This window comes from Heloderma suspectum, chromosome 3 (assembly GCF_057233095.1).
Source record: "Heloderma suspectum isolate Gila_16-S chromosome 3, 16-S_ref, whole genome shotgun sequence".
NCBI lineage: Eukaryota > Metazoa > Chordata > Lepidosauria > Squamata > Helodermatidae > Heloderma > Heloderma suspectum.
In genome coordinates, this window is record NC_139460.1 from 157,704,685 (window position 1) to 157,729,692 (window position 25,008).

Consider the following 25,008-nt stretch of genomic DNA (forward strand, 5'->3'; position numbering starts at 1 on the left):
ATGTAGAGAGGTTCTGCGACAGAAGAGCAGCACTTCTTCAGCAGAAGAATCAATGTAGAAAAGATTCCCTGAAAGCAGGAAGTTTGAAAACCACAGCTCTAATTTTTCGACTTTGTTTGACCCCTCACAAGACTACACTTTCTTCAGTCCAGTCTCAGTGAAGGTCTTTGATACTCTTGCCAAAATGTCAGTGACTCGAATTCTGCCAAGCATGAGTCCCAAAGCTAGGCGTTCTCACAGTGCTGTATCTGCACAGTACACATATACACCCACCAGTATACATGGCACATCTTAGTGGTGAACCTCAAACTGATGCGAACTAGAGAACTGATTCAACTGAATAAAGTTGTGTCGATGTGTTTCGAGAGTTCACCTCCAACAAAATAAAACACATTCTCCTGATTTAAGAAAGTGCTCTTTCAGAGTACTGGTTGTCCAAAAGGGTGTTGTGTTGTCCACTGACAGTATACATTGGCCAAACAGAAGAGTGCTGGAAATAAATTTGACATCAAAAAGAGAAATACAGAAGGCACAAAATGCCCATGAGTCAGTGCTTTGGCTATTCTAGATATCCCAGAAGATAGTGTCTTCAAAGTGTCCATACACAGGAAAATCAATTCTGCTGTATATGCAGAATTGGGCAATAAAGCAAGAATTCATACACGATTTGGTAAACTGTGTAAACTGTGGCCTAAATCAGGGGTGGGCAACTTCGGGAGATATGGAATCAGCTTTTGCCCCTGGGCCACAGGGTCTTGGACAACCCAAAAATGCAGCTACAGAGCCCCAAGGTCAAATCTAGCTTGCAAACAAGCTAGATTTGACCTTTTTGGTGTTCCATAGTGCTCTGGTTGACTTATTTCATTTTAAAAAATCAAAACCTTTTTCAGGGGTGGGGGCAATGGGGGATGTAGTGGGTTGCAAGCCACATGTTGCCCATCCTTGACCTTAATAATGATCAACGGTCCAACCCACTCTGTTTTTTGGTCTCACTGATTCCAATGTAGGCTGCAATCCTATCCAGACCTGTGAATCCTGTCAAATAAAAATTCATATACACTGTTAAGCACATACATGCATAGGATTGTGCGGTGAGTTAACCATTTATTATGTACTGCTTGCTCTCTCAAGAACAAGGACTACCAAGAGTAAACATCACATTATCTGCCTTGTACTGCTTGCTTTCAGCTTTTTCCATTTCTGACTCTGAAGTTGACTATAACCTATGAAACTGTATGCTCTATTAAAATTAGTCTGAAAAGATAGTGCTTCATCTATATTTTAAATAAACAGAACGCTGAGAGATCATTTTGAAACAGGAGAATGTGTATCGCTATTCCCTTGAAGGCAAACAGTTGAAACACACCGGGCATTTTTATTCGATCCATACATTCAAATCCTGGCACTAGTTTGTGGTTCACCTCTTTATGCCTTTCTTGCCATTTTCGGTGCTGCCCTCTTCTCAGTCTGTCCACGCAAGGTACTGTGTGGAGCCTCAAGCATGGATTTTTTTCTTGCTCTAAGATGGTTTGAGATATACATAGGCAGCAGCATTCAAAACAAAAGCATTTCCCCACCAGTTACAGTAGAAATAAACAGAGATGCAAGTTTGATGAGACTGACAAGAATTTAAATATGTGCAGAAATCTGCCCACTGGACTCTTGGCCCATTGTCAGCTGTGGTAATTTGAGCTAAATTCTACCAGTGGAGAATTTTCCCTCCTGGTGTTATAACTCATTTGCACAGCATTTAAAAAAAAAAAAAAACATGTTTACACTTAGATTTTTTTTTAATTACAGTATCCTTTACCATTTGGAAATCTACACAGACTCCCAGATCCAACTATACATATTACATAGATAAATACACATAAGGTTTCGGCACACATAGCACTAGCTGGAAAGGGAATCACGCACACAAAACAGGTGCTGCATGTTTGATTCCCTAACCTGGCTCAGCAGCCAGGACTGCACATATGCATCAGATAAGCTAGAATTCACACCGAAAGCCATTTCACTTCCATTCCCCAAGCAGCTGGTCAGTGCAAGTGGAGCTTATTGGAAAGGACTGTGCACCCATCCCTGGCTGCTGCACAGCTGAATTGGGGAAAATCCACACAGAATTAGATTCTGCTGGTGTTGAACCAGCTTAGTGTTTTGATATTCTAAAATCACATTCTAAATCCTTCTTTTTAAAGCAATATTAAGTTTAGCTTATAGTAAGAGGTTTAACAGTATGTATTATAGACCCTTGTTATTTAAGCTTCTGACAGTTGCTTAACAGTTCATATTTTGAAATATTTTGTCCTTTTAAACATTTAGAGACAGAAAAAAACCTTGATACTGTTTTGAAAACTCAGTGCATCATATCTGTGTGAACAAAGTGTCTGAATGGCTAGCTTGTTAAATGAAACTAAGGCGGTACCATTTTGAGAGGTATTTAAGAATGACTGAATATTAAATGTGCCATACTGAACTGTCAAAAGTAAGATGCCTGCTACTTTTCCCAGCTGATTTCTAGAAAATTCTTCTGTAATAAAACATTAAAAGCTGATTTGCATATTTACAAAATCTTTGTCATAGCAAACATGCAACATACAGAACATTTTGTTCTATGGCTGTTTATTAATTTGCCTATATATTTTTTTCATCTCCACAGAAAAAAAACATTTTATAAAAAATATAACACATGTATTAAAACATCCAGTAAAATTCTGACAGAAAATAAATTGTGGCTTGTCCTCTAAATTCATTTGACTGTAAATTCAAATTTAATTAGATTTCCTAAACGCTGCTTACCAGAAGAAGAGTGTTTTGGTCAGGACCCTAAAAATATAGATACCAGAGCTTTTGAGACCTAATACTTAAAATTTAGGGACATGCTTCCCATGTTGTATTTTGCAGGCATGAGCTAGGGCATATCCATACAAAAAAAGTGTATCAGCTTTTTACCAATTAAGTGCCAATGCTCCCCGCAAATAATCCTGGAAATTGTGGTTTGGTCAGTCAGAGATCCCCCTCACAAAGTAACAGTGCTCAGAGATCCTGGGGAAAAGGAATGAGCTACATCTGTGGCATAGCTGTGTCCGTAGTCACTCGAGTGTCCACAGACAAGAAGGAACTTGTCAGAACACATTGTATAATACACGCATCGGCCATGTTCGCACATCATTTAAAGCTGCAAATATAGCTTAATAAACTAAGACTGTGCTAGCAAACAGAGCCCATTTGCTCCTGCTTCTCCCCTCTCCTCTCATGAGCAGGTCAACAAACCAAAAAAGGGAGAGCTTCATATGACGTCTGAACCAGCTTTTATGGTGTGTCATGTCCAAACGCATTACAATTTGTAAGCTAACAACACTGCCTGGGTTAAAACATGTTTATACTAATGGCTTGTTTGGGTACAACAAAACGTAATTCCTGGTTTGGACATCACAAAAAGCTCTGCTGATTTATTTCCTGTATCAACACATGCTACTCGTCCGCATGCTGGTTTATTAAATCATAATGCATGGTTTAAACTTTAAACTGATGTGCAAATGTAGCTAAATCCTGGCTTCCAGACACATGTGAATGGCCCTTAAGTCTGGAAAATGGCTTAATGGGTATGCATTGAAGCTAGAAACGCTTATATCGAATTTGGACAAGGTATTTTTGCATATACATACATGGAACTGATTAACCCAGATCTGCAAAATATATATATCATGGTAGGCAGTCCCGAGATGAAACCTGTGGGGAGTTAAAAGTCAGATACATGAACAGTAAGTCACATGGCCTTAAAACCGTGAATCAATCCAAGTATTGCAACACAGTGTCTTCCCTGTTTCCTCATAAATATACAAAATATACATTTCCAGTTTTTTTTTTTTACTATTTATTCCTGTTTTAAAATGGAGAGGAGTTCATATACAGTCAAACACATAGCTAATTCTAACTGAATGTATATAGTTGAGTCACTAGGAAGTTGCATAGATACCAACAGCCTCACAGACAAGTTCAGCCTAGTTCTGATGTCTCTTCATGTGCAGAGCCAAGTGGTCAGACCGAGAGAAGCTGCGACTGCACACAACACACTGGAAAGGTTTGGACCCGGTGTGCTTCCTGAAGTGGCGGGTCAACTCGTCAGAGCGAGCAAATCTCCAGTCACATGCTTCCCATGTGCATTTGTATGGCTTCTCTCCTAGAAACATTTAAAAAAAGGCACAAAAATAGCTAGTCAGTCACCCCCATCCAAATACCATAGGCAAGTTTCCAGTCTAATTAACAAGTCATAAAAAGATCCCTGTATGTAGTAAGTTAGCATATCAGAAAGAGAACTATACCAACTCTTCTGCCTTTATGTAGTATTTTGCTGGATGCAGGGAAACTTGTTGCGTGGCAGAGCATTCAAGAATTCAGTGTCCCGTCTGCAGTGTGATGTGGGGCAGTCTATATAGTTCTACCACCATACAGTTTTTATTGTATTGGTGGAATCTTGTATTTATACACTTCTGTGAGCCATCTTGGGGACTTTTTTGGCTGAAAGGCAGCACAGAAATAAACTATAATGTAACATAATCCTTCATTTTGTGTAATGTGTAGAGCAGCTCCCAATGCCCCTTGTGGTGTTACGTTCGCAGCATGGGAACTACTGTAGCGCTGCTTCTTTCTACACCTTTTGGGTAATACCAGAAACCCCAAGCGATACGGTAACAGGGACAACACTGGTGTGAGAAGGAGCTGCAGTGCAGGGTCCTTCAACATGGCCTGGGCCTTCTAACATTACCCCAAGTCGCACGGGAAAAAGCCAGGACGCAGAAGCTCCCACACCACTAAAAAGTTCCTTAGGAGTTTCCTCGAGTTCTCCAGCTTGTGCGTGTGTGTTGTTTTGTAAGGTAGCCATGTGCAATTATGGCACACATTTACTCCCAGTTGTTGCATAAAAGAATACAAGAACCAGCCTGCTGAATCAGACCAAAGATTCCTCTGAGAAGACCACAAATCAGGGCCTAATGGCAAAAGCCCTCCCCTTTTGATCCTCAACAACTGGTATTTAGAAACACAGTACTGAGACATCTACAAGTGCACATCTGGGATACCTCTAGGGCTGCCATTTTTATTTTTAAAGATTACCCTGCTTAGCTGTCACAGGCAGATCACTAGCGATTCAGTGACAAAGCCAAGCAGAATTCAATTCCAATACTGATTACCTGGCTTAATATGGTTTTGCCAGTGAGATCAATAAAATACTGGCTAGTTGGCAACTCTACATTCATGACCACCACACATGCACACATATACACACCACTTCTATAATCTTATTTTCTAGATGTGCTGGGAGTAGAAAAAGGGACCAAGAAAATTGCATTGCCTCCCATCCAAATGTGTAGTAATCACAAAGTCCATTCAAATTCCTGCACTGGGCAGGGGGTTGGACTTGATGGCCTTGTAGGCCCCTTCCAACCCTACTATTCTATGACAGTGACAATGTAGTGGAGTATAGAGAGTTGATCTGAGGAACTGGGTTCAAATCTCATTTTATGGGTTCAGTGAAAATTGAACAACTACACGTTGCTTCAGCAAACACAGGCTTCAGCCTCTACATTTGTATAACAAGTATAGCAGTAATGACTTTTAGAGGGTTGTCTCAAAGACAAAAGATTGTAAAAAACAAACCAACCCTTGCTTCCCAATTCAAGTTTGGTATACAAAACACTGGTGGTGTCCATCATGCAATATTGGCTGAAATTTGCTTTGACATTACTGACATTGGAATGTTTCAACAAAGACTGGGGAGACAAAAGCAGGGGTGCAAGCATGATACCGGAGGGGAACGGGTGTGGGGGTGTGAACCATGCTAAAAAACCCAACAATATAGAAACAAAAGTACATGTGCCAGAACAGAGAATGTAAATACAAAAAGCCACAATCCAGCTAAAATCTGTTCTGACTAAATCCCGTTGAAACAAGCTACGTCACAGCTAACTTTAAGCCCCATTGAAAGCAATGGGACATAAGTTAGCTGTGACTGCACATGTTTCACTGGGGTTTAGTTACAATTAATTTTACCTAGATTGTGGCCATTATGTTTATAACCTCTGTTCTGGCAAGAGTACCTCTGTTGAATGTTGTCTAGAAAGAAGGGGAGCTGTGAACTGGATGGAACAGGAGTAACAGAGTTTATGTGATTAGAAGCTAAGGGAAAGATCATAGAACTTATGTTGACATATAAGCAATACTCTTAATTAGTCAAAGGCCTTTGTTTGGCTTTTTCACACTCATGAGGACTAGCAACTTATGTTGAAAACCAGATTCTTAGGATGACAAATTTGGTGCCAGGTTTAAGATACACATTTTGTTTTTAAAGTTTATGATACAGTAATAGATTAAGAGTCTGGCCAGTGTGACCAATGTATACAGTATGATCCACAAGAATAAGGCCCCAAATGCCTCAGAATGGTGACCTACAGTTAGCAGCATAACTGGCCAGCTATTCTGAGGTGACAAGCACCTGCAATTCCCAGTGACTTCAACTGGCACATACAGTACTTAACACCTCTGAAATTTTGACCACAGATTTATGTAAGTGCCCAATATAGATTTAATTGCACAGCTTTACACAGTCAGTTTGGTACATGTTGTCACAGATAGCTAAATATATGGTTATTTAATTTAGTACCCTAAGTGGGATATTTTTAAGCATACCTATAAAACTCATAACTGTGTTTGCTGAAATGATGAGAAGCATATTCATGGAAACTTGGGCCAGGGAAACAGGGTTTTTTCCTCATAAGCTCAAAGGAGTCTGTTCACTGAGATCCGAGAAAGTTTTATTTATGTGGCCAAACTTCATTCATATACAGATACACCTTAGGACTGTTTCTACAGCTTATTATTTTACGTTATACTAAAATGCACAAACACACAAAAAACTGAATCCCTAAACAGCCACGACTGTCAAAAGCTTTTTTGCTATGTGACTATCATCTTAGACCTAGCTGTCACAAACAACATATGAGAAGCTAAATCTCTTTCTAGGCTGCATCACTGCAGGCTGCTGGTGGGAGGCTCACATTTGTACGACTCTTCAGATAAACGATTCCCTCCACACAGAAAGCTAACATGTTAAGGAGAGAGAGAAACGGCAAGGCTAGAACCTAATATATGAACTTGCAAAGTATAAGGAATGTGTTGAATGGATGAGCATTCAGTCATGCCAAGCCCCCACCTGCAGTCCAAATTGGTATACTCCAGAAACAGAGCCATCCCTTCATCTGCTGTTTGTATGGAGTAGGCCTCATTAGGAAAGGAGAAAAAGGAGATTTCCCAAAGTATTTGACTTTTTTTGTAAGCTCATTCTTTGTCCTCATTGGCCAACTGCACCACAACCCATTTCCTCTGCTCCCACTGCCTCACCACATCCACTAGCTAATTTGCAAAGAGCATTTGTGCACGCAGAGGCCTTGTATACCACACCAAATCATCCAACTGTACCAGCCTTATTCAACCTGGTACCCTCCAGATGAGTTGGACTGGAACTGCCATAACAATGGTCACACCAGCTGGGAATGATGGGAGTTGCAGCCTTACACACCTGGACGGCACCAGTTGGGCCTGTGCTATAGTACAACGGGAAAGCACCCCCTTTCAAATGTATAGACTGGAGCTGTAAGGCATGGTTCGTTACAGAGTATCATCGGCGACAGAGAGGTCCCTGCCTCACCGAGCTTACATCTTACTTTCAATGGGGAGGGCAGGCAGAGGTAGAAGGAAGAGAAGGCCGTAGAAAGCCGTGGAAAGTGCAGAGATGAATATACACAATCCAGTTACATATACGCAGCCCAATCCTATGTGCATTTCCTCAGAAGTACATTCCACTTTGTTCAGTGGGACTTATTTCCATATAACCATGCTTCCTTAGGATTTGCTTAGGTTGGGAAGGAGGTCTAACGGATAAAAAATGGAAGACTTTACGGGAGATGTGGGCTTTGAAGAGGGATTGGTAGAGGTGAGAAATAGTGAACACAAAGGGAATGCTGTCAGCCTGAATGGCTCTGTCCGGGATGACTCAACTAAGTTATTGCTTTCTTCTCTATAGGGGCTGTTCATGCTAGTTTCCTAGAACTTTGGGATGCTCGACAACTACTGGATGTTCCCACCTGTGGCAGCAGCTGCACCAAGTATTTTAAAATGGAAATGCTATTCGGCAGCACAAGAAGCATCTTCCTCTTTTTAAAATAAAGCATAAATCACAGACACACAGATTTGGTCAAGAAGCAGCCATGTCTAGTTCAGATGGTTACACCCCTAAAAAAAAAAAAAGCAACATATTTCCACGTCTATATGACATTGCACGAAAATCTGACCCCCTGAGCAAGCTCGCCAATTAAGCTTCTATGGCTTGCAGAATATTTACAGTACACTTCAAATAAACCACTGATGTTGTGCACAGCAAAGAGTCCTTCTGAGTGTTTTACGCTAGGGGAGTGCTTTCCAAAGTTTCTGATTGTGGGAGTGTACTTCTATTCTGAATTTTTAAAGTAGTGAAGTGTGGAAGAATAAGGACCCACCCTCAGAGGTGCCCACTCTGCATCTCTAATTGAGGTACTGCCCTGGACAGGCCATTTTGCAGCGTATCTGCATTGAGAATGTTTGAATGATCCACCCCCATCCAATGCAGCATTGATTCCTTCCAGTCAGACTCCATGAGGCAAAGCCAGGGCAGTGACTCATCCAGAAATACTACAGGCATCCTCCTCTGCAGGTGGATGTGGTAGACTCAGAGATATTCTTGATTGGTTTAATTCTCACAGAAAACAAGCAGTTCCCTAGAGCAAGGGTGGGCAACCTGTGATCCTCCAGATGTTTTGGCCTACAACTCCCGTCATGCCTCACCATTGGCTATACTGGCTGGGGTTGACACAGGTTTCCCTCAGTTATTATTTTGCTTTTCCATGCAATTGCTGGGACAGCTATGAATATTACATGCAACCAACAGTGTGCTGGTTGCTTTCTAACCAAAAACAGTAAAATCTACTGAGAAATTAGTCTGAGTGGTTGGTAAATGGTTTGCATTTTAAGTGAGTCACTAATAGTGCCATTCTATACATGCCAACTCAAAAGTAAGTCCCATTGTGTTCACTGGGACTTATTCCATGGTGAGTGTGTGCAGGCTTGCGGCCCAAACTAAATAAAACCAAGAACGTGCCGTGCCTCTCCTCTTTACCTTGGGGAACTGCAGCCAAAAATATATTATGGAAAATCTTTTCTTACAGCAAAATGAATAGTCTCAGAAATGGCATTTTTGCCTGTTTTCGTGTCCCCCCACCCCTTTCCAGCAAAGATTTAAAAAATATATTGAGGTGAAGGAGAAAAATATGTTCAATATGTTTTACTACTTTAGACTCCTGTAGTATATCAGTGGCTAATCAGTTGACAGTTTTAGGTAATTACTTTTAGGAAGAAATGAGACAAAACCTGAAATACTGTAATTTTTAAAAGAGCTTTGGAAGGGTCATTTTTTTTAATGTTGGCTATATTCTGTACAAATAAGGGAGTCATTTCTCTCATTCTCTCATTCTGCCTATGCCCACAGAATCTCCTTCCTAATGGTCAAACTACAGTGAGAGGCGATTTTTATTTTGTACATGCACACGTGTTTAATCCTTAACGCCATGGCTATAATTTTAGTGATAACCCTCACTCCACACACACACACACACGTGTGCACAGGGGCTTAGGGAAAAAAACCATTGGTATCACTGCAGCTGTTCCAGCACTTTGCGAAAAGACTATTGGTAAAATTGTAGCTGAGGAAATAAAGAGTAAACCTCTGTTTTCTGTATGGAGAACCCAAGATTGGAGGCTGTAACAAAAACCGGCAACCAAATAAATAAATAAATAAAGTTGTCTTTAAAGTGATGTGTACTTTGATCCTTGACATTTGGAAGTTCTTGGAAGGAGCCACATATTGAAGCTTTAAGAGAAACCACCACTACATGGATTAAATTCATGGATATACAGGTGTTCTGTAATCATGCTGCTGCTTATGAATTGTAAGACTGAAGGCCTGGAATAAAGCCTCCAGCCTCACACAAAATTGGGGATGCTTCTTTAGATATCAACGCCCACTATCAGAGCCAGCCCAAGACAGCCTGAGGCAGAGCAGCAAATGGTGCCTCCTTCCCCATGTCATGGTCCACAGTCCCCAAAGCTGGTCAAGTTATTTTGGCATTGAGACAGAAAATCCAACCTCTCCCCCTTCCTGGCAGTAAAACTTACAATGATAATAAATCAAGTTATTCACGATACATTGCTCTTTCATGATGCCTGAAATATGCTGCTTGAGACAGCCACTTCATTCTGCCCTAATGGTATGGCCAGCCTTGCCATGGTCTGAAAATTACACCAAAAATGGACTGAGGTAGCAAATGTAAGATTGCAGAGTGACGAAATGTTTGTTTTCAATCTCCATTGCAAAATTACTTTTGTACGGGGAATGTAGTAGGAAGTCAAGCACAGCAGAGTTTCTGGACAGGGATGGTCAATTCCACAATGAGATCCAACATACAGATGGAGGCAGTGGCCGCCGCATTTTAGAAAGGTACACATTCTGCATTCATGGAAGTATTGTGGCCACAATGTATGTTGAACACCTTTGGACAACCAGGCCTAGTTCTTGCTGAGGGGTTTCTTAAAAGAAGGATTGAGAAGACAATAAACAATGAATATAAAAGGACGGAGAAATAAAGAATCTTGAGAGAAGAGAAATGAAGAACATGCTTTGGTACTCTCTCTCTCTCTCTCTCTCTCACACACACACACACACACACACACCACACACACACACGCGCACTTCCAAGTATTTGTCTGTCATTTAGTTGAGGGAAACATTTGGCCCAAGTTTCGACTCAAGAACTGTTTCACGTTATTTTAAAACTTATTCCAGCTCTTCGCTATGCTGAGCTTTAAGGAGCAGAGGAATCTGAGGTTAACAAGATTTATTTGCTTAAAAAGCAAAGAGACACTGAATCCTTTATTCACTACTTCTGCAGGCTACACAGCAATGCAAGAGTTGCTTAGCTTAATGATTGTACAGAATACAGAAGCAGCAAAGTTTCAGAAAAATAGTTGATTCTCCTCCAGAAATTTAGAATGAACATGGAGAGGTCGTGAAACCCAAGAATGCCATCGGTCATCAAATGCTGGAACTCTGTTTCTGGAACACGGTCTCTGTACTAAAACAGATATTTCACTGTAGGATTTCTTTAAAAAAAAAAAAACAACAACCAAAAAACCCACCAGCAGAACTCCTCCACTTCCACAGGATTTGTTAAAATGTCAACACAGCTCAACTAAAACAGCATGGAGGAAGCTGGTACCAAGTTCTAGCCAAGCAGCAACACTCCAGCCCTTTCTTCCCAAGCCAGAAATATTATACACATCACTTCTGGGAAAACAGAACTGCTTTCCTTTTAAGTTATGTTTCAACAGGACTTCCCCACCCCACTTCATAACTTTAATTGGATTTCTGCATCATCCTCATCCAATCTCACAGATTTCAAATATTTTGTTAGGCTTGAATCAATCACAAGATGTATCTTAAGTCCTTGAAATTGCTCATATGCATCTCTCCTTGCATAGATTTATTTATTTATTTATTTAAAAATAGAAGCATTTGGAAAGCATGTGGAATTCATTTATGTAAAACTGCTAGTCGAACACCAACATTTAGTTTGGAATCACTTTAGAACAAGACCACACCGTACAAGATAAGAAAAGGAAATTTGGGAAGAAAATAATAATAATCATCTACATCTATTTACTGAGCAGCTATTGGTGCTACAGATAACACAAATCCCTCTTTTGAAGTATCCTCAAGATGAACACTTCAGAGTACAGAGCCACACATCCCAATCTTCCATCATCAAGTAGTACCCAATAGCATAGCCCATAAATATCTTCTTGGTGCCATGCTACTGCCCGTGCTCAGTTTCAGCTTCTGTACCATGCTGAGATAGACTAAAAATATGTCACATGCTTTGCGCCTTGTAAATGATATCATGATTTCTGATAGGATGTTGTTTTATCAACAATGGATGTTGTCATGGGGACCAGAATTCTACCGTTAGAGAAGCCTGATAAATATCACTAGTATCTGGATAGTTTTGATACCTTTATTTTTAGGAAAGGTATTCATAGGCGGAATAGGGTGTGCATGGTGTTTGTTGTTGGGGGGGGGGTTGGTTTTGGTTTTTTGCATTTTTGGCACAAATGAACAATGGGAAGTTGGAACCCAAATACTGGAGGTGGGGGTTATCAGGTACTTGGAGGTACAAAAATGGGAAACAAGTACTGCAGAGATGAGAAAAACGCTCCACCTCTGATCACAACTTCCCTCCACATTCCTTCTGCTTCAACAGTGTCTATCAAAGCTTTGCCACACATGTTCATTTCCCTTCCACCAACCATGAGGGCTAGATTTGTGTGGAATGAGGTATGCTTTGCAGGATTACACAGTAGGTCCCATGCCATTAAATGCCTCCTCCTCCTTGTATAGGACACTTTACAGAGCAACATAAATAAGAGCCAAGCCCCTGCCGCAAGGAGATTTTAATCTACATTTAGACAGTGGCTTGGAGTGGAAATGGGGCAGAAAGAGATGGAGGGGCAGAGGTGACATGGAAAGAATCCAAGCCAATGCAGCACTTAGGTTAGCCTTTCCTAACCTGGTACCCTCCAGATGCTTTGAACTACACTCTCATCAGACCCAGCCAGCCTGGCCAATGCTCAATGATGATGGGCATTGTAGTCCAAAGCATCCAGAGAACACCACGTTGGGGAAGGCTGAATTAGGCAGTTTCTGAGAGAGGAGCCATAAAAAAATCCCAAATGTTTAAAAAGCAGGTGCTACAGAACTGAAGCCCCCTCTAATCATCAAGAGAATAGAAGTTCTTGGTTCAAATCCCGCCCCATTGATAAGTTCACTGCTTGGTCTTTGTGAAGCGGCTACACACACACCACCTTAGCGCCCCCCCCCTTTAATGAAAAGATAGTACTGGCCTGCCTTACAGGGCTGTTGAAGGAATTCCTGAAGTAATGTATACCATGCATTTGAAGTGTTTCCAAAAGAATGATATAAATATTCAGTACAGTTCTCTCTCTACTTTACAACCTGTCTTGCTATGTCATATGTATGCTGCAAAGTTTAACCTTTTGAAGCACTACCTGACTGCATTAGATTATAGTATCAAAAGCCGTGGACTCTTCTGCCTTGCAGTTTGGGTGGGACAGAACACAAACATTTGCTTGTCTTTTCTCTGCTCAGCAACAGCAAAAGTTCAGGCTCCAATAGACTGCCAACAGACCTTGGGCCAAGACTCAATACCGTTATTCCTAGACCATCGTTATTACTATGTTTGCTTTTTAAACTTAAAAAAGAACATGATTTAAAATAGATTCATAGGGTGGAGCTTTGTTTCCTAGAGGAATGAGAAAGAAGATACAAGCGTTTTAGAACAAAACATATTCGTGCACACAAAAGTGCAGCTCTACAAATAGTCCACCAAACTGATAATTTAATTGCCTGCATGGAGAACAGGTAAAGAGGAAGTTTATTCCACTGATAAAGGCAAATTTGTACGTATTTTAAGTACAATAAAGAACACAATGTTCTCTACCAAGAGGAAGAAGGCTAGGTAACTGAGTCACTGGGTGACCTCTCTGTATTGTCTACCTTGGTTTTTGTTTTCTTCTGGTTGTCAATATGCCCCTATTTTATGTCTCTGTGGTTTTTCTTATTGTTTATTTATGACATTCATAAAATCAGTCTGTCTCTGTGGGTACACACTTATGTATGACACTCATTAGGTCACTGTGTACACACATGCTTGGTAGGAGTATATGTATTCTATTTTAAAAACATCTTAAGACTCTTGTTTCAGGTGGCCCATGTCTAGCTGCTTTTAGTCTTTTCATCTTCCAATTCTTAGCTTTTATTTTTATTCTAAACTAGAGATTGTAAGCCCATAGCTCAGAGCCTAACTTTTTGTTCTGACGGTGCCTGGATTCTTTAGGCACTTCTGAAATAATGAATAGCAGTGCAGCGTGTGGCCATCCTATACACCTTTCAGAATAAATCCAAAATAGCACTGCCTGTCTACTCAACGTCACCTACAGGGGAAAGAGAATTTTTTGTCCTGTCCCAGCCACATTTGAGAATAAGAACAAGGATTGTTCTAAAGTAGCAGTAATTGTTCTAAAGTCTTGTCCAGCTTTTCACACTAACCAGTGTGCTACAGAACCCCACACATTGAAGAGTGTTCCAAGGCATTCTCGAGGGCACATATTGGTGTGTGTGTGTGTGTGTGTGAGCGTGCGAGAGAGAGAGAGAGAGAGAGAGAGAGGCAGGCTGGGCTGGGCAGGCAGAGAAAAGGAACAGGCCTCGGCCTCGGGGCTGGGAAGAGGGAAACATAGCAAGGTAAAAGGGCCCTATTGAAACTTTTATCAAGGTTTTTTTTAATTAAAAATAAAATTTGGAAGGGGGCAGGGGATGGAGAGCTTCATGGGCCCCACTGGAGGTCCTGGTAGGTTCCATGGCCCCTGTGGGTGTCATGTTGGGGACCCCTGCCCTAGGCAGCCTTGGGAAGTCACTATCTCTCAGTCCAATTCGCCTTGCAAGGTTTTTGTGAGCATTAAATGGGATGGCCTCATGTATGCCAACCTGAATTCCTTGGTGGACAGTCAAGAGGCAAATGTGATAAGTGCATGTCAGATTACTGTAAGGATTTAAGTTGTTAGTACGATGCACAAGACAGAGAAAAGGGGTCCTAGGCATTTTTTCCCAGGGCCATCTGGTGAAGCAGTATTCACACAAAGGCAAATAGAAACATTACTGCAGTTATTAGTCAAATGAAAACAACAGTAAATAAGAAAATGTTAGCCTGAACAGGATCAGCACAGGTGCGAGTTTCAGACTCCAAGGAGGTTCAACCTTGGTAGATACCAGGTGCAGAGATGCATCTGTGCAGGTATCTGTGCATGGATAAGTGAACTGAAAGGGTTCTGCCTCCTACTGCCACCCTCCCCTGCTCACCCCATCAATATGGTTCCCAACTGGCCAGAAAAAGCCAGGAAAGCCTGCTCCTATGCCCTTAACAGTAACTTGATCTGCAGGAAGCTGCAGGGAGAGATCATTGTCATCATCATATGTCTGCAGATGAAGCTGCTGTTAACAGCACTGGCCATTTCAAAAGTTGGCAACCCTCCCCCACCCCCACCCCATTCCCAAAAGGCCAATTAATATTCTCCATAAATAACTCTTAAAACATCTGTTTCTCCAAGTGAAAAAGGTAGCAACAGGATCAGCTACTCAAAAGTGGTCTTTTCTCCCCTTTTTTGGCCTTTAAACTCTAGTAACAGGGTTTTACATATCCTCCATCCTTTGAAGCCAATCATCATTATTTCCACTTTACAGACTGAAACCACAGGGGCATGTGGCCAAACACCAAACCATGGGGCCTAAGCCGGTGAGAGATTTTATTTCAGATCTCTTCCTCGTCCTCACAGTTCCAGGTGCCTTCTCTTATCTCAAAAACATGCTCGGGCATTTTCTTCTCACGAGCAGATGAGGAGTTAGTCTCATTCTCAAGTCTCTGTTTTATTAGGAGTTGTCCAGTAGAAGCCCAGGATTACTGGAGAATCTCCCAATTGGCAGGAGAACTCTGTTCAGCATAACCTTATAGTGGAAGCAAGTCTCTTTCAGCAGACATGCAAACACAAAAGAGGCTGTCAAATTTTAAAAAGAGGATCTGTAATAAATCCACACCATCTGGCATGTGTATTTATATGTCTGTATACAGGGAGAAGGTTTCCCTGTATATGGTATGGGTTCCACAGCTGCTCAGCTGTGCTCTGCCATTCTCATACTTCAAGCTTCAAAGATGGCACTTCTAGGCTAAAAGCCGCCACCGCCATCCTCCCACTTTGGTGGTGGCATTTATATTGTTAGCTTCAGAGACCACTATGCATTGGGCTGGACACAATTTTTTTTTTAAAAAAATCAAGTTAAACATCCCACTTTGATCTAAGCCAATCAAGGTCTATCCAAACACTCTATATGCCTTTATCAGAATTCACCGAATGTATATTTAATAAATCTTACAGGAGAGATATTCTACCACCAAGATCACTCAGGACTAGAGTTGGGCACTACCTAACTAACTGGCCTTTTCAAAACCACGTGTTGTGAAGAATACACGGCATGTTCAGAGGCTCCAGCAAACCCAGAGCACCCACTCGCAGACGCATGGTGCCCCCTGTGGCACTACAATTTTCCACCTACAGTTTGTGTGCGCTTCGGAGGGTGCCATGTTTAGCCATCCATGAGAGGGCTCTTTACGCTACCACAACAACGATCCTTTACAACCTGAAGATGGGATTTAACTGGGGGAAAGAGGGAGGAGCAGAAGTTACGTGCCCTCCAACCACTGGACTAGGTAATGCAGAGATGGGGAATGTGTGGCCCTCCAGAAGTGTTTGGATTGCAGCTCCCATCAGCCCTCACCATTAGCTACACTGGCTAGGGCTGATGGAGTTGCAATCCAACGTCTAGAAGGCCACATGTTTCCTACCCCTGAGGTAACACTACCCAATTTGGCTTCTATTAGTGCATCAAGTAGCGCCAGAAAGAGTGAAGCGGCTGGGCCAAAGCCGAAAGGACACTCAGCTGTGGATGTGTCTGGTGGTGAAAAGAAAATCCAATGCTGTAAAGAACAATATTGTTTAGGAACCTGGAATGTTAGATCAATGAATCAAGGTAAGCTGGAGGTGGTCAAACATGAGATGGCAAGATTGAACATCGACATCTTGGGAATCAGTGAACTCAAATGGACAGGCATGGGCAAATTTAATTCAGGTGACCATCATATCTACTACTGTGGGCAAGAATCCCTTAGAAGAAATGGAGTAGCACTCATAGTCAACAAAAGGGTGGGGAAAGCAGTACTGGGGTACAATCTTAAAAATGATAGAATGATCTCAGTACGAATCCAAGGCAAACCATTCAACATCACAGTAATACAAGTCTATGCCCCAACCACTGATGCTGAAGAAGCTGAGGTTGATCGGTTCTATGAAGACCTACAACACTTTCTAGAACTAACACCAAAAAAAGATGTCCTCTTCATCATAGGGGATTGGAATGCTAAAGTAGGAAGTCAAGAAATCACTGGGATAACAGGCAGGCATGGCTTTGGTGTACAAAATGAAGCAGGACAAAAGCTAATAGAGTTTTGCCAAGAGAACACGCTGATCATAGCAAACACTCTTTTCCAACAGCACAAGAGACGACTCTACACATGGACATCACCAGATGGTCAATATGGAAATCAGATTGATTATATCTTTTGCAGCCAAAGATGGAGAAGCTCTATACAGTCAGTCAAAACAAGACCTGGAGCTGACTGTGGCTCAGATCATGAGCTTCTTGCTGCAAAATTTCGGCTGAAATTGAAGAACGTAGGGAAAACCACTGAACCATTCAGGTATGACCTAAATCATATCCCTTATGAATATACAGTGGAGGTGAGGAATAGATTTCAGGGATTAGACCTGATAGACAGAGTGCCTGAGGAACTATGGACGGAGGTCCGTAACATTGTTCAGGAGGCAGCAACAAAATCCATCCCAAAGAAAAAGAAATGCAAGAAAGCCAAGTGGCTGTCTGATGAGGCTTTACAAGTAGCTGAGGAAAGAAGGGAAGTGAAAAGCAAGGGAGAAAGGGGAAGATATATCCAACTGAATGCAGAGTTCCAGAGAATAGCAAGGAGAGACAAGAAGGCCTTCTTAAATGAACAATGCAAAGAAATCGAGGAAAACAACAGAATGGGAAAGACTGGAGATCTCTTCAAGAAAATCGGAGATCTCAAGGGAACGTTTTGTGCAAAGACGGGCATGATAAAGGACAAAGAAGGCAGGGACCTAACAGATGCAGATGAGATTAAGAAGAGGTGGCAAGAATACACAGAAGAACTATACAGGAAAGATCTCAATGTCCCCGATAGCCATGAGAGTGCGGTCACTGAACTTGAGCCGGACATCCTAGAGAGTGAAGTCAAGTGGGCCTTAGGAAGCATTACTAACAACAAAGCTAGTGGAGATGACAGTCTTCCAGCTGAGCTATTTAAAATCCTAAAAGACGATGCTGTTAAAGTGCTGCATTCAATATGCCAACAAATTTGGAACACTCAACAATGGCCGCAAGACTGGAAAAGGTCAGTTTACATTCCAATTCCAAAGAAGGGCAACGCCAAAGAGTGTTCAAACTACCGCACAACTGCGCTCATTTCACATGCCAGCAAGGTGATGCTCAAAATCCTACAAGCTAGGCTTCAGCAGTATGCGAACCGAGAACTACCGGAAGTACAAGCGGGGTTTCGAAGAGGCAGAGGAACTAGAGATCAAATCGCCAACATTCGCTGGATCATGGAGAAAGCAAGAGAATTCCAGAAAAACGTCTACTTCTGCTTCATTGACTACGCTAAAGCCTTTGATTGTGTGGATCACAACAAACTCTGGCAAATTCTTAAAGTGATGGGAGTACCAGACCACCTTACCCGTCTCCTGAGAAACCTGTACGAGGGTCAAGAAGCAACAGTAAGTACCAGACATGGAACAACCGAGTGGTTCAAAATTGGGAAAGGAGTACGACAAGGCTGCATATTGTCACCCTGCTTATTTAACTTATATGCAGAGTACATCATGAGAAATGCCGGGTTGGATGAATCACAGGTCAGAATTAAGATTGCTGGGAGAATTATCAACAACCTCCGATATGCAGACGATACCACCCTAATGGCAGAAAGCGAAGAGGATGTAAAGAGCCTCTTGTTGAGGGTGAAAGAGGAGAGTGCAAAAGCTGGTTTGAAACTCAACATTAAAAAAACTAAGATCATGGCATCTGGCCCTATCACTTCCTGGCATATAGAAGGGGAAGAAATGGAAGCAGTGACAGATTTTACTTTCTTGGGCTCCAAGATCACCGCAGACGGTGACTGTAGCCATGAAATGAAAAGACGCTTGCTCCTTGGGAGGAAAGCTATGGCAAACCTAGACAGCATAGTAAGAAGCAGAGACATCACCTTGCCGACAAAGGTCCGTCTAATCAAAGCTATGGTTTTCCCAGTAGTAATGTATGGCTGTGAGAGCTGGACTATAAGGAAGGCTGAGCGCCAAAGAATTGATGCTTTCGAACTGTGGTGCTGGAGTCCCCTGGACTGCAAGGAGGTCAAATCAGTCCATCCTAAAGGAAATCAACCCTGAGTGCTCATTGGAAGGACAGATACGGAAGCTGAAGCTCAAATATTTTGGCCACCTAATGCGAAGAGAAAACTCCCTGGAAAAGACCCTGATGCTGGGAAAGACTGAAGGCAAAAGGAGAAGGGGACGGCAGAGGATGAGATGGCTAGATAGCATCACCGATGCAATGAATATGAACTTGAGCACGCACCGGGAGAGAGTGCAGGACAGGAAGGCCTGGCGGGCTATGGTCCATGGGGTCATGAAGAGTCGGACATGACTGAACGACTGAACAACAACAACAACAAGTGCACCACCTAAAATTAGTCTCCAGCTTTACTTCTGAAGACATCCATGTTTCTTTTTGCTTCTGCTATCTGCCTCACAAAGCATATATGTTATATGTACATGTGTGCTCAGTGGTTTGGGCTGGAGATGGAAATGATCACCATATTTCAGTATTTTCAAACATGGGGGAGCAGCCATTACTGCATTTTTTTGTCCCAGTAGCCTCAGGTACATACTGAAGTTTGTCTTGCACCTATTGATATCTGTAGAAATCCACCCTTGGGGCAACAGCATCCTCCCTCATTTTGTTTAATATCCACTCTGATGAAGAACACTGGGAAACTTGAAAGCATGCTCGTGACTCGGCAACCATTTGGCTGGTCCTAAGATACTACCATTTGAGGGGTTGGGATATTTTCTGAACGGACCAACACAGCTACCTACGATTTGACTTCGCTAAACATTTCCAATTTTAATTCTGTAGGAGGCACAGAACAGCAAGTAAACAGCAAGTAAACAGCCAAGAGAGCCAGTGTGGTGTAGTGGCAAGAGTGTTGGACTAGGAGCTGGGAGATCCAGGTTCTAGTCCCCACTTGGCCATGGAAGCTCACTGGGTGACTTTGGGCCAGTCACAAACTCTCAGTCCAACCCACCTCACAGGGTTGTTGTTGTGAGGATAAAATAGAGAGGAGGATAATGTAAGCCGCCTTGGGTTCCTTGCAAGAGGAAAAAAGGTGGGGTATAAATGCAATCAATCAATCAAGAACATTTGCTTTAGAATACGGCCCAGGAAACAAGAATCTAGCCATCCAAGGATGGAAGCATCAAAATTAGTCACAATTAAGGAGTCTCCAAGCAAATAATGCAAAGTTTGAGTTGGGGGCAATTCCTCCTGTGATTCTAAGGCCAGATTTTTGTTGGTTGTAAGAACTAACACCACAGACTCAGTGGAGCTGGCACTGTTGAATCCATGCTGGCGAAGAAGAAGGGTATACATGGACACCTCACTAAGCCTCCTACCCCCAAAACAAAAACATTGGTTTCTAAGACAGTAACTGGATACAAATGAAAAAGGAACATTAAACACACACAGGGAAGGTCAACTTTCAAATTCTTGGCAGTTGCTTTATCCTCCAAGCCCAGCCTTTCCCAACCGGGTGCCCTCCAGATGTGTTGCATTGTAATTCCCATTATTCCCAGCTAGCATGGCCATGCTGGCTGGGAATGATGGGAATTGCAATCCAACACATCTGGAGGGCACCCAGTTGGGGAAAGCTGGGCCAGACAGCTACAATACACTTTGCTGCAGTAACTCCCCTAACCTCACTCTGAAAGCAGCCTGAGTCCATCATTAATGTCATCCAGCCATTCAAGAGTTAAAAAAGGAAGTTGCCACACTGACAGCACGGAATCTCTCTTGCTACTTGAAAAACATCACTTGTATGAAAAATAACGTGTATTTTCAAGATATAAACGGGATCATGCTTGGGCCAATGGTTTATTATGCCTTGATTAAGAGTTGATAGAGCTAACAGGGCTATATTTTTAACCTTGGGCCTCCCAAATTGGGCCCCGTTAGGCAGATTCCTTGATATAAAATAAAAAAAAAAAAACTGCAGTAATTCAGCGAATACATGGAAAAAGAAGGCACACTTTTGACACTTTCACACATGCTCCGCCATTTCCCTCCCAAGGAAGGAATGGGTTTATAGCAGTCATAAACGAGAATGCCAAACCATTTGCTGCTAATGCCCCAAAGAGCTTTTTCAATATTATTTTGCCTTTATCTCTCACATGCCCTGTGTCAGTGAAGTTATTTTAAACTTTTGCTCCATTTTTCACCCCGTTATTTTCTTGGGGGCCATCTTTATAGATACAGTTCTAATAACCATGATCACCATGACTGATGATTTAACTAGAAATCTTTCCCTGTTCTAAAGCACACACGTCAAGTCTTTTATTGCTATACCTGCATCCATCTGAATTTACTTCAACACTAGCGGCAGGACAGCATCCTCCACTGCAGCTGAAGGCAGCAGCTTAGGGGTGCAGGGCAGGCTGCCTGGAACACACAGCCCTTTCCTCCAGCCCCTTGCCACCGCTCTGCATCCCCCAGTATCTGCTGCCTAAGGCAGGTGCCTCGCTCTGCCTTATGGTAGGGCCAGCCCCAACCTGCTCAAAGTGAGGAAATGTTAACTTTGCCATAATACACACACACACACACACTCATGCACTCCCATGGCTAATACTGTTTAAACACTCACTATTACCCCCAAAGCTTATTTACTCTGGATTCAAAATTACTATTCTGTCTACGAGGGAGGAATTGCTCACAGATGTGTTACTACCTTGCCCCTGAAGTTGAGGAATGGTCCTCTCCTACAAGGAATCTCCATTTGTGCCTACAACTAGAATGCATGGCAACTGCCACAGTGATTCCTATTCATGATATCAGGTTCTTTGGCTACTTTCATAAGATTAGCCTCTTCTGCTCAACTGTTTTAGCACATTATCACTTAGATGGCACTTCCCAAGAAGACTGACAAAGGGTAGATCTGACGCTTCAAATCCACACTCTTTACATGCTTCCTTATGCAACCCTCAGACAAGTCCATCAGGATTTCGATAAAACCAACAACAGGAATCTTATATCAAATAAAGATGTCATGGATTTCCTTGCAATACACCCAACTCTGAGCCATTTGCCTGCCTTATTCCATATAGTGCGGAAAGTGATGGAACAGAGGAAAAACATCTCTGGGAGATGGGAGGATATAACAACAGGCACCAGAGAGAGATCCACTTCAAAATGTATTACTCCTGCCTCCTTTCTAGTGGACCATTCAACACACCACAAATGAGCATACATAAAGAAAAGGTCAGCAGCAATGTAGGAATATAACAGGGGAAGAAGAGAACAGAAGAAAACAGGTGTGAGAGAGAAACAGTCAGGGGGATTAAAGGTGGAAAACAAGAATACTGAACAGAGGGGTGGGTAAAAATCAAGAATCAAAGTGAGGGATTTAAAAAAATGGCACACTGGCATTCAACAGTATTTAAATACATACATGCATTTAGCTCATGAATTCAAGGCCTTTGTAGTGCCTCCATCCATACAATATCCCCAGTAATATTTATCAGAGTTTGACAACACTACTTATGAGCATATAAGCTTTTGAAATGCATGTACAATGTTCGACTGGGCAAAACCCAGGTTCAAATTGCCACTCAGCCACAAGCAAATGGGACCGTGGCTGCTAGTTCTCCGTCTGTCCTACCTCAGAGTTATTACGAGGGGGAAATGGGGAAAGAGCAAGAACCAGGTATGCATGTGCTGCTCCGGGGACCGGTGGGATAAAAATTAACTAATAAAGTAAGTATGATGCTAGAGCCCTTTTAAAACTTTTTCGTCTAAATTAGTTCTTGACCCTTTTAAAGTTTTAGGAGTGGCTAGCTACAAAACCAGAAAATTAAAACCTAGGGTGGGGTAGACATTTTAGATTGCCTAGCCTTAATTTAAAAAACAACAACAACAACATTGGAAATAACTAGGATCGTGGGCATCTTGTTACAAAGATGCCACTTCTCCTGAAGCATTCAGGGGCTTCCATTTCTCAACAGCAAATACAAGCTATATCTATAGATAGATGAAAATAGTTTCTAGCATTAACTGCAGGACTATTAATGGCAAAGCAGGCATGTGCTCCAAGAACATGTCTGCTCTGAAGCGCTCTGTGCAGGAAAGCCAATAGACTGCTCAAGAACATCTTCCACAAGAGCAGACAAGAGTTTTGTGTGGGTGCAGGGTGGCCACTTACACACATCGCCAAAAAAGAGAAATGCACCACCTGGAGGGGACAGATTTGCTAAAACTGGCATGCACTCATGTATATACATAGATGCTAATTCAGAAACAATTTCTAGAATTCAAATAAAATTCAATACATCTCACCATGGTGGGGAAGCCTTTGATCAGGTGACCTATTTGGCTGTCCAGTCTGCTAACTATTGATAGTCAACTTCAAGGCCCTTCTCTCCCTTCTTAGGGGTTTCTCTCTTTAAACTGGACCTGGACTGGACAGCCCTCCAAAAGGATGCCTTCAGATAAAACAGCCTTCCTCAACCTGTTGCCCTCCAGATGTGCTAGACTGCAACTCCCATTATCCCCAGCCTGCATGCTGTCTGGGAATGATGGGAGTTGCAGTTCAACACATATGGAGGGTGACAGGTTGAGGAAGACTGAGATGGAAGATTGTCCTCTGTAAAGTAGGGCACATGGCCACTGTGTGTGTGTGCGCGCATGTTTGGGAAAAAGGCAACTGAGAAGTCAATTCCCCATTAAACAGGAGTTTACCTGTACATATCTACTCAGAAGTAAGCACCACTGGGTTCAATGAGGGTTACTCTAAGGAAAATAGCTACAGGATCACAGCCTTAGGCTTGCAACAGACAAGGCAATTAAGTTCCTTGCTTTGAACATGTCGGTGAACATGCACTGTTGTCTTTTCATAACAGTCAGTGTTACAGGAGTAGGAAAACTTCTCACATTTGAGACTGGGGCAGGGGAAGGTTCCAGGATAGATTAGGACTGCACCAGCTAGTGTCCCACAAACGCAAACAGCAGAACACCAGCCATGTATCATTCCTGAAGCCAAGGACAGGGGAAATTGTGTTCGGTGGCAGACTGTAAGAAATGGTCAGTGGGCAGGGTTCAGCTTAGCGGGTCACAAGTTGTGCAGGCCTGGGACAGGAAGACCAACCTCCCAGTGCGTCTCTTTTCAGAAATTAAGCCCTGGCATAAAGGCTGGACAGCTTTTTAGGGGTGCAGCCTTGACTTCATTTAGAATGCTCGGGTTGTATTTTTTTTTAATACCTTCTCATGCAAATACTATGAAGGAAAAGTGAACTATTTATTTTTTTAAATAAAATTAACTTTTTATTGGCTTCTGGCAAACAAGTTCACGTCAAGCACCCAGCCGATAATGCCAAATAATAAAGGTTTATGGCACTGTAGCCTATAACTGGTACTTCGGTCATGATGATTGCATAATGCAACTTATGAAACTAAAGTGATTCCCATGTCTAATAGGGAAAAAAAATCCCTGATCAGTGGTTCCTGGTTCTTTTAAAGCATGGGTGGGAAACTTGTGGCCATCCAGATGTTTTGGCCTACAACTCCCATCAGCCCTCATCATTAGCTATGCTGGCTGGGGCTGATGGGAGTTGTAGGCCAACATGTGTGGAGGGCCACAAGTTGTCCACCCCTGCTTTAAAAAGGTATCTTGACATCAGTTTTACTGTAAAAGTCGAGGCTGAAAACATTTAAAGACGTACATGGCACCAACTGCATATTAGGCATTAAGAAACTTGGCCCTGGTCCAAGTCTATAGCTGAATGGGGACTTTACCCCATATTTTCCAAATCTCACCAGCCCTTGGGGGT

At 42.3% G+C, this 25,008-nt stretch overlaps 1 protein-coding gene across 1 annotated transcript in view; it reads right to left on the minus strand.

The window, feature by feature from the left end:
• Positions 1-1,774: 1,774 nt before the first annotated feature.
• The window catches only part of KLF5 (KLF transcription factor 5), a 37,219-nt gene continuing 13,985 nt past the window's right edge, over positions 1,775-25,008 (minus strand). The window contains exon 4 of the mRNA XM_084844839.1: positions 1,775-4,183. Coding sequence (XP_084700965.1) covers positions 4,005-4,183 — 179 coding nt within the window. The 3' untranslated portion in view covers positions 1,775-4,004. The remainder of the gene's footprint in view (positions 4,184-25,008) is intronic.